Here is an 11,434-nt window from a genome sequence, read left to right as displayed (position 1 = left end):
AGGCCCTAATCCATCTACTATGTCAGTATAGATCGAGATCATATCTCCAAGTGCAGGATGACCAAATTTGTGTGTTCAACTTGGTCTGTCAAGTGAGTCAGATAGGACTTGGCAGAGTTGTGCAGCCCTGGAATGCCAATAGGATACCAGGTGAGTTGTGGTGATATATATATATATATATATATATATATATATATATATATATATATATATATATATATATGTATATATATATATAGTTTTATAAAAGTATGACAGTTTTGTTCCAAAAAAAAAAAGAAAAAAGAAAAAAAAAATCTTCACCAATTTTACGCAGAGGTTGCGAGATGCCCAGGAAGAATTCCAGCAGAGCAGTTGCCCAGTGCTGCTGAAGCAGCATGGATGTATGAACAGGAGCTGGGGTTCTCCCTGACTTGGGTATCTGCCTTTGGCTCTGATCCATTTTCAACAGAGGAAGACCAATGCCGTGCTGAGCAGCTATTTGGAGCGAGGTTTCCAGACATATCTGTTTTTAACAATGACTTCAGCGAGTTTCAGGAGGCACTGTTCTACTGGATAAGTGTTGCTGAAAGACATGTGAGATGAATGTATTTGCTGAATGATACTAATAAATGTGAAGCTTGGTTAAAAACTGAATATTTTAATATCAAAAATTAAAGTGTAACAATTATGAAACCGCATTTATTGTAGTAACTGCTCTGAATTTACGGAGAACCTGATACTTGTTTAAAAGCATCAGGTCAAAAACTACTAAGTACTGAAAAAACAGCTTTATGCTTACAAATTAGATGCAGCATCACAAAACTACATTTTATAGAATTTATAGAACAACAAAAACGTTAGTATTGGACTGTATGAAAAAAAAACATTGGTTGTCACTCTAACAGATAAAAATTATGGCAGCAAAAACTTATCCAGTGCAGGCAGTGCCTCAGAGAATCCAGCCAACTCATGGATGCTGCCCTCCCAAGTCCACAGCACAACACATCGGGTAGTGGCTGTTATTCCACTCCATGATGCATGCCTTGCACCCGACCAGGCTTCTGCAGCAGATTGCAAACATGGACTTATCTACTGGACCAGTAGATTGAAAGAAGGCTGAAGAAGTTTAATTTTGCTGACAAATTGTAAGCCGAGCATTGACAGATGGTTGATATGCAGAGGTTTGCCAGCACACAGAATACTTCTGCAGATAATGCACCACAAAGGTAATAACCGATAGGAAAAAGTATGTTTTAGCAAGAAGTAAAAGTTTTCTTTCATCACCTCACAAACTTTTTCGTTGTGGTGCTACTTGAAATTGTGGCTGTGCTGGTTGGACGTCTGATCATCGTCCGAATGGGAAGATATTGCCACGTTTTTGTCATCCGTCAGTTTCTTCATGGACCTCTGACAGATGTTTAGATTCCAAGACAGGTAAGTATTTGTGTTACTGTTCTCATTCATATCAACACACATGAAACACATTTTTATACATAATAAAGTTATAATGTAACTTCTTAAATTACATAATCAAAGTCATGTAACCTAGAACTGCAGCTCTGTCATTTTATAGAATATTATTGATTTTAATATGCAAAGTTGTTTGTGCTACTTATGTATGAAATGTGCTTTATAATTAAAACTTCAATAATTCATAAACCATTGAACCAAATAGAACAAGCAAAACACAATCAGAGAAGGTAACTCAAATAAATAAATAGGTCTTAAATCTCAAATATATATAAAGAAACTAAAAACATTAATCAGTGCCCTCCTCTTGTATTTAACGACCCCCCGCCATTACCTCCATGAAGTTACTTTGCTTTGAAATGTTTTGCATTCTAACTTTAATCTTTTTATAAGCAATAACTTATGTTGTTGTGTACTAACATTGCTATGGCAAGTAAACTAACAATACTGTTTTAGCGTAAATAGCATAGCTTAGGTCAGGGAATTTATAACATGATTGGTTTGTACATAAAAATATAGAAACTGGTGTCTGGGCGAAGCGTATTGTCTGAGGCAGCTCGCGGTGTGCGTTGCTAGGCGCTGCCTGCGTCATCTCCAAGCAAACTTTATGTCAAACCAGATCATATCCAGGTCATTCAACTTGCTTGAGATCAAAAAATAAAATAAAAAAGGATAATGAGCGTTATTTGTTTTTTCCATTTTCAATTTTATGCACAGCCGAGTGTGAAGCGGCCGAGATGAAAATCAGTGCCTCCAAATCCGAGACCATGGTCTTGAGCCGGAAAAGGGTAGAGTGCCTTCTCCGGGTTGGGGAGGATGTGCTGTGAAGCGTGCACTGTACCAGTCTGTTGTGGTGAAGAGAAAGCTGAGCCAAAAAGCAAAGCTCTCTATTTACCGGTCGATCTATGTTCCTACCCTCATCATTGGTCATGACCGAAAGAACGAGATCCCAGATACAACCGGCTAAAATTTGTTTTCTCCATAGTGTGTCTGGGCTCTCCCTTAGAGATAAGGTGAGGACCTCAGTCATCTGGGGAGGACTCAGAGTAGAGCCGCTGCTCCTCCACGTCGAGAGGAGCCAGTTGAGGTGACTCGGGTATCTGATTAGGATGCTACCAGGATGTCTCCCTGGTGAGGTGTTCCAGGCACGTCCCACTGGGAGGAGGTCCAGGGGTAGACCCAGGACACCCTGGAGGGACTATGTTTCTCGGCTGGCCTGGCAGCGCCTCTGGATTCCCCCAGAGGAGCTGGCCCAAGTAGCTGGGGAGAGGGACGTCTGGGCCTCCCTACTGAAGCTGCTACCACCGGGACCCAGATAAGGGGAAGAAGATGGATGGATGAATTTTATGCACAACATTGGAAAACGGCTCATTATCTGTTTTTTCCATTTTGTTTTAAAACAAATAGAAAAGGAGCGTATTTTTGCATTTTAAATTTTTGTTTTTAATTTGAAAAACAAAAGAATGAATGATACATGGATTAGATTTTTCTCTTGAGTTGTCTTTGTTTCAGGACCGTCTGATCTGATCCAGAGTCAACAGAGTGTTGTTGAAGAGAATGAAGGGAAGTAATGTGTTCTCCAGAAATGCACCATCATCTCCACCATCCTGAGTAAGTTAAGTTCCAGGTGGTACTGATTAAAGCAGCGCTCCAGTGTCCACCTTCTGTTTGCATAAAGCACCACGTCTAAAAGCAGGTAATGTGCTCCACCTGACCTTTAAACTTAAAAAAGGATGGCACTTTGATAATTACTCCTACCTCTGATACTTGTTTTCATTACATTAAATATGTATATAAATACTGCATATGAAAAAAAGACATATCATTGAAATTTCATTAAGGTATTACACCAACCCACATATCTCATACCTCTGACTGAAAAAACAGCCACATATTTTGAGTTCAATATTAACAAAGGGCAGCAGAGTCCAAATACTAAACTGACACTATTTCTGACAGTGGGAGGAAGACAGAGGAGCACCAAGAGAAAACCCAATGTAAAGTCATGCAGAGGAATACAAACCCCAGGACCTTATCCTGCAAAGCATATGTGCCACTATGTAGGCCATGCAAAATAATAAAGATGATCATATTCTTTTTTTTTTTTTAGCACACTGCTTATGCATATGGTTCTAACACATACGGAACCACTATTTTAACAGTTCATTCTTGATTTCCAACCTTATTTATTAACATTTTCTCTAAAATGAACCCTTTTTGATTTCCAGGTTTTCTGAGGTTTTACAATGTCTTTACAACTTCACTCAGAAAGAAAATAAGTTAAGGTTGGTTTGAACTCTTCACACTGCTCTATAATAATAGTTATCTTGAATGCTTTCATATCCTTATTCGCAAGTATCTTTGAACATAACTGATAACAAATGCCAAAACAAGCTACCAGTTGAAAAAAGTGCTTTTAGGTAGGCCTATATATACTTCTGAAATGCACAAAATGTATCTGCACAAAATACATCTGTTTTGTTTTTTTAATTACAAAAACAAACCTTAACAAAAAGCACATTTTAGTCTGCTTTCCCTAAATTAGAAGCTGTAAATTACTTGCAAATGACCCTTTTCCATCACATTTATTATTTACACACCATTTACTCTTGGTTTGTTTTATAAATGTTTAGCATTAGCTGGAAGGTGCACCATAATCATTTCTTGTTAAACCATGTAAGCAAGTAAGCCATGGGAAAAAAGCCATAAAGTTTGGAAGAAACCCTAAAGTCCCATATATTGTTACTTAACAAGCTCAGTAAAGCTACACAGGCAGATAATATACAGGTTCATCAAACTGAAAGCCTCCTGAATGCAGGTTAATGAAATGTACTCTAATGGAGGATGAAGAACAGGGGGGAAAAAAAGGAAAAAACTCTAATAATAACAAAGGGGGAAAAAAAAATCCATGCTAGATTACTTTCAGTTTATTTCATTACATGTTACTCATACAAAATAATCTGTACAAAGGCTAAAATAGTTCATAGGCTTTGCATAGAAATACCAGCAATGTAAAAGAAAAACAGGAAAAGCCATGGTGGAATCCACTCTGTCTCTCACACACAGACACATACCAACACACAACTCTGACAACAAGAAGGCTAAAAAAGAGGCGAGATCAAGATCTATACAAAAAATATGGTGTCGATCATCCAGCTCTATTATGGTCTCACCTTCCTTTAGTTCTTTGTAAAAATTATTCATCAATGCCAATTATTCATCTTAAAACTCCACGATCATTAGAAAGAGGCAGGCAAGGAGACCACTCTCTTAAATTAAAGACATTTTGGGATCTGGACTGGCATCACTTATCTTTCCTCTACCTGCCAAGATCTTCAACCACCCCACCCTATAAAACCTGCATCAGTGTTTAAATGTGGCCTATGTAATTGACAGCAACATACATTTGGAATAAATCAGAAGCAAAGAGTGATTAAACGTGAAAGGCAATGACTATACGAAATATCGTTGGATTTAGTGACACACTTTCTTTTATTTAAAAAATAGTTGATTTGGAGAAAAGAGCAGGTGAGTGCACCACCTCAGATAGTGTAGCTTTGTGGCAGGAAGTCACAGGATGATGTTGGCAGGCATCAGTCCATGCCGCCGAGCAGAGAACTCAACATCAAACATGCTGCTTCTGCTGGAGAGCGTCATTTCCACTGCTCAAAGATTCAGTTTCAGCTCAGAAGACGCATTGCGAGCAGAATTACACAAACAGTGAGCCGAAGGTGGTGCAAAAATAAAGTGATTCAAATGAAATGAAACTGCTCAAAGTCTCTCACTGCCACGCAAACCCGGATCGCTGCAACGCATTTTGTCCCCGGCATCTCTGTGACTTACTGACGGATGAGAAAGAATATTTTATGCTTCCTCTGAAATGAAATAAACTACAAGATCAGAATCCAGTTAAACAAGACATGAAAAGCTTACAGATAAAAACAGACATTTACATAAAATTGCCACTGCAAGTGAAGGGAAAACAGCAAACAAATAAAAACAAAACAAAAAACAGACATTTAAAGTACAAGAAAAAGATATGTCTAACTAAGCATAAAAGCACATGGTTTGTTAGAAAATTGAGCTGTCAGTGTTCATATATTCATTTGTGTTCCAGCAACACTGACTTGAATCAGTTGTAAAATAAGCATATATATTTATGTACTGTTTACACATGGGGCTGACACCCTGTGCTGATATAGTAGAGCGACATGAGCTCCGTGGCACAGTGTCACAAAGACGCTTTAGAAACACATAACGGACCTGACATGAGCAGTTAAAAAAAAAAAAAAAACACACTGCAGGTTATAACTGCACATCATAATTTATTCAAAGTAGAACTAAAATATGCAGACAGTGCGTCTCTTTGTGGACCTTACCCACAAGTACGCTATATTACCAAAAGTATTTGCTAAACCCATGCAAATTGAATAACTGAATTTAGGTTTTCCAACAACTTTGATGGTCACTGGTGTAGAGAATCCTTTTTCTATTAAAAAATAGTCTTGTAAGTGGTATAATAGCAAAGTGGAAGCAATTGCGGATAACAACACAGCCACAAAGAAGTACAGTAGCCCGTGTAAAGTCCCAGAGCCTGATTGCTAGATGCTGCAAACTGTGCAGAGGTCACTAACTTTCTCCAAACTCTATGGGACCCTTAGATTAGCTCAGTAACTTTGAGTAGAAAGCTTAATGGAATGGGTCTTCATGGCTGCTGCATCCAGGCATCACCAAGTGTATTGCAAGGTATTACCTGCAGTTGTCTAAAGATGCTAGTGCAGGTTATCTTTTGCAATAAAATGGGCTTTGGAGCAGCTTGGAGAGTATGGTGAGCTGTTAAGTTCCAGTGCAACTTTAAATAATTTAGTAAACTCATACTTTTTATACTCCCAACTTTGCACAAACAGTTTTGTGGTTGACTGATTCTACTTCAAAAATTACTCCTGAACTATAAAAAAAGCAGACTCTATAAAGACAAGAATCAGCAAATATCTATATACATAAAAACACACACGCATATATATATATACATATATATATATATATGTATGTATTTTTCATATATTTTTCATCCACTCTGAATGTATACCATTGCATCAGAATTAAGACAAAAAAAGGCATTTTTGCACCTTGTACAGAAGCGCTGCCAAGACTAATCCCCTGTAGAAAAGAAGAATTAATGGTGTCATCTGCGTACAATGAGATTCAGCGGACCGTCTGTCACGCACGGATATAAAAAGCAGACGAAACTGCCTACACTACAAAAAAAAAGCAACAGTAAAAAAAAAAAACATTAAAACAGCAACGACCAACAAACAACATAACATCACTGGACAGCTGTTGTTGAAATGTCATTTGGCTCTGCCTTCTTAACTAACACAAAGGGAACCCTTACTCTGACAAAAGCAGACAAAGCAAATGTTTGTGGCTGGGTTGAGACACAGTTCACAAACAGAATCTGGGCATAGTATTAGAGCATGTGACAAAAAAAGAGTTATCAGATTTAGAGACTTATTTCCAGCATTTCGGGTCCTTTTGTTTTCTGTATCATCCGTTTATAAAGACCTCTCTATTTAATGTGAGGAAAAGCAGCACAGGTTACCCCCACAGGTGCTACTTTGCAAAGAGCTGAGCTGTTTCTCTGCAGCGTCTGTATGTGGAGTCAGGCGTCTGCAGAGCGAGGTGGTAAATAAGGTAGAACACTGTTGGGTGGAGGCAGCCAAGCTGGGTGGGGGGTGGGTGTGGGGTGGCGGGGAGCTGTACTGTAGAAGCCAATTGTGCATGCACTGTACAGCAGTGGCTGTCTTGCTAAACCCCATGGACACAATAAGAAGCGTTGCTAAAAAGGGCCACATGGTAGATCCTAATAACCTGTCGTTAAAATGATGCAGCCATAAAACCAATTAAAACATGTCAGTTAAAACCCAAGAAGATACAGTATGAAGTAAATAATCTGCTTGGTTAGAAAATGTATGGTAATTACATTTGTCCCCGAATAATCTTTCAGAAATAAACCTTTAAGGGAAAAGAAAAAACTTTTTTGCACCTTTCTGGACTAAATTTAGATTACAGACACAGAGCCTCATGTGGCTCTAATGGGTTATAATCAAGGGCTGCTTTTGAGGTACATGCAGTGAATGCAGGACCTTTGCAAACCCTTTGCTTCCAGAAAAAGTCATTTTCGACAGGTGAATAGCAGGTTTGTGGGGGAGAGCTAGAGGGGATTATAAAGTCATTTATTCAGTCAGCTGCACTATAGGCATCCAGTTTCTTTTATGCACTGTATGCTCAGGCTTTAGCTGAATGGTTGCTGTGAATTAAATGAAAACAGAATGCCACAGATCAAGCAATGCTCCTGTCTCGACCTCATTCTGCCTAGCAAGCGTGTGCAATGCAAACAATACAAATGGGTGGATTATTTAACCAACAAAGGTACTAACTAGGAGACACAATGATGTGTTGCAATAAAAGGTAAGCGCTGCAGCAGCAGAAAACCACAAAGACAGTGCCTCAGACACTGAAAAGGGAAAAGCAAAATAGAAGGATTGAGCCTATAAAACTGACCTTCCTGTGTCCCTGAAGTTTTATGTTTAAATTTCAGTTCATTTATGTATATATTATAATGACTCCAATAAACTGAAGTTAATCAAATGTAGGCTTATTTTATATTTTTAATTTAGACAAGATTTTGTTGTAATAGGTCAGGGAATGTGCAGGCAGCAGCGTTGGTTTGTATAGAAAATTAGAACAGTAAGATAAGTAACCTCAAATAGAAAAGAAAACTTTGTATAAAAAAATAAAAATATTGTCTAAAGGACTAAGAATTAGGAATTATAATCATGACTTTGCTAGAAAATATAGATAGAAAATACGTTGCTAAAATTTTAATGGCAATCTTTAAAAACATTTTAGGGTCCAAGGGACACAGATGGGCCCCTGGTCTTAAAGTAACAGGTTCTTTTTTTATCCTGATTTTAGATCTGATCATCTCTTTAATCAGCAGCCAGATCTGCTCCAGTTTCAACCTCTGACCGTTTCATCAAACGGCATAAAGCGACTTGCTAATTTAACACTGACCTATGTCACTTTGTGCAGGCGTGTTGGTACACTGTAATGTAAAACCTTACTCTACCTTGGAAACTGAGAATGATGCTGAAAGTAAAGCGGTAAATCTTGGTGCGTGCTTAAGTTTTTGCTTTTATAACTTGTCTCTTCATTTTTTTTTCTGTTCCATCTTCTTAAATGTCAAAACAATTTACCCGCAGAGATGTGACAAATACTGAATATCCTAAGCCTCACAGTCGAAGCAGAAACAATCCCCTTCCAATAAAGGTATTCTTCACATCTCTTTATAACTTAAGGAATTTTGTGCAGGAAAGGTGGTGGTGGGGGGGGATTCTAACAGCTGAAGAGTATTTTTGGTCTCCAGGAGGCAGACTGATGCCGGGGCTTCCTGCTGTGCATCAGTGCGTAAACAGACATAAACAAACGTGTCCTACAGGGCATGTTGCCATACCTATCTGTCTGACTTTGATATGCCCTCCCCACACCATTCTTTAGGCTGCATGAAAAGTAAGCTCAGATGAAATATGTGAACCTGCAAACCAAAGGTGTGACATTGTAATGAGCAGGAATGTCAAACTCATTGCTTCCTGACATGTGGGAAGAGAATCAGGGTGCAAACAGAAAAATGGAGGCATGGCTGAGTTCAGGCAGACTGAATAGATGAGAGCTTAAAGCGAAAGCCTCTAGGTTCTTCCTGCCAGCACAATTGATGGCTGGAGCAGTGAAAAAAACATGTCTGCTGTTAGCCTTTTCTCTCTCTGATCCTATTTTTCTTTACCCCTTCAGAAATTTGGACTGAATGATCAAACAAAGACACAGAGCTAAACACACAAACAGTCTATTCTTTAAAAAAAACAACAACTTTATCACCCGGATCCCTTGAGACACCGACAGGTTTCGTGGAGCACTAATAAATGACAGTTTAACACTATGAATGTTGCGTCAAAGGGGAACTTGAACACAGAAATGTGGGTTCATGGACAGAGCTGTGAACTAAAGTTTGTAACCCTGCAGATTCTGCATGTTTACATGATTCTACTCCAACACATTTCCTTTTTCCCAAAGTCCTACAGCTCAGATAAAAAATAAAAAAAATCATGGATCACAACCCGAAATGCATACGAGCAGATCACAGGGGCACTGATAATTTTCATAAAAACAAATCTAAAACCTAAAAAACTAAATTTCAGAGACAGGTAAGCCAGTGAAGTAAAAAACTAACATGCCATATTGGGTATTGATCCATTTACAAGGGAAAATGGGGTTTTTGTGTCACTAAACATTAATAAAACCTCCAGAACGGAGGAGAGGAGTCTCTGTTTTCATTTCATGGGTTTTTCTTTGCCTTGGAGATGCTGTATGGGCATTAGTTCAGTCTTCATTGTCTCAAAAAACAACTTTCCTTCCAGCAAAATGTTAGTCAAAGCAAAAAATAAACAAAGCAAATGTCATTCATAATAGATGTTGTTTTCTTTCTTGCCAAAAGAAGGTGTCCCTTCAGTTCCAGTTGTGTTGCTCTTTGGCAAAATGAATGATAGGTAGAGAGAGAGCAGGAAAGGTGCAGGAACACAGCTGAAATCTGTACAGGCCAAGGAAGGGGGGGCGGCGAAAATGCTTTACAGTCATTGTAAAGTGAGAGGGAAAGCATGGATGTTTAAATCAGTCTCATCCCATTAGGCAGGAGCGCATCTGCTTGAGGTTAGGCGTCGTACTTCTTTCCTGTTCTGTGGATGTGGTGGAACAGCGTCATAGAGAACGCCATGCCCAGGAGCTGCAGAGAAAAAAAGAAGGAAACTGTAAATAAGTGACTTTAGGTAGAGTTACTCAATTTATAGTTGAATCCAGTTATTTTATAACTGCCTAGTTTTATTTTGCACAAAAACACTATTAGTTTTAGCTTGGTTGGGATGATTAATATTACATTTGTTTATTAAAGGCCTCGAATTTAAAGGAAGAACTTTTCAATATATTTTCAGACCTTTGTTTTCTTAATGAGACCAGGTCATACTGTACTCTGCCTTTAAAGATTGCTATGCGATTAGTTTACTCTGGTTGCATACAAAGACTATCCAATTAAATTCCAGCTTGCTGTTGCATGATGAGTTTTGATGAGGTCGACACAACTGGTCTGCTGACCAGCAGTGTCCACTAGACAGCCACTGAAACCTTCTTTAAGTAGTGTTGGCCACAGAAGCTCATTGTTAGAGGCGCTAGCTGGTCAGAGAGAGGAAGAAAAATCTATGCAAGCTTATCCGAGTTTGTAGGAGGTTTAAAGATTTACATATTTCAACTGTAGGCAGATCTTTAAGAGACACAACCATAACCAGCAGCGTCGAACCTGGGTCAAGGAGAAAAAAATCTAAAACGCGGTCCAGTGGTCATACACCATTTTTGGGATGAAAATAAGTTTATTATTTCATTTAGAAACTGAATTTCTGGTGTCCAATTTCAAGTTCCGTTGTGAAGCTTCAACAGTCATGATTTATTCTTTATTTATTATTTTTTCATACTTTTTTTTCTCCACATGGTTTGTAAGGTTTAAAGTTGCCATGCTTCCTTGTGCCAAAGAGATGCTGATTTCATTCCAGTTGGACTTGGTACATACCCACAGTGCAAAATGGACAAATTATAAACCTTGTAGAATCTATGGATTCTTGCAAGAGGTAAATTGACAAATACAGGAACCAACTGCGCTTAAACTCATAATCTTAAAGCACATTCTGAACACCACAGAAGAATCAAAGGTAAATGTCCTCCATGCTAGACCTCTTTGATGCAGCAATTCATGTAAAGGAGCCCAGAACAACTTGGAGCAGATATGGAGTTTCTGTTCAGTATGCCCCCATTTAAGGGTTATCATTTTTCTAAATGGTCTATTGTAATATTTGATTTTAAGGGAAAACTTAAATGTGGAGTT

At 38.4% G+C, this 11,434-nt stretch overlaps 1 protein-coding gene across 1 annotated transcript in view; it reads right to left on the bottom strand.

The window, feature by feature from the left end:
• Positions 1 to 4,920: 4,920 nt before the first annotated feature.
• Positions 4,921 to 11,434, bottom strand: part of tspan9a (tetraspanin 9a) — a 49,057-nt gene continuing 42,543 nt past the window's right edge. The window contains 1 exon segment of the mRNA XM_038290973.1: positions 4,921 to 10,288. Within this exon segment, the coding sequence (XP_038146901.1) occupies positions 10,217 to 10,288 (72 nt within the window). The 3' untranslated portion in view covers positions 4,921 to 10,216.

The sequence above is a fragment of the Cyprinodon tularosa genome, unplaced genomic scaffold (assembly GCF_016077235.1).
Source record: "Cyprinodon tularosa strain WSP-4 unplaced genomic scaffold, ASM1607723v1 ctg290, whole genome shotgun sequence".
Taxonomy (NCBI): Eukaryota; Metazoa; Chordata; class Actinopteri; order Cyprinodontiformes; family Cyprinodontidae; genus Cyprinodon; species Cyprinodon tularosa.
Note: the sequence above shows the minus strand (reverse complement) of the source record. Positions and strands in the feature narration are given on the sequence as shown.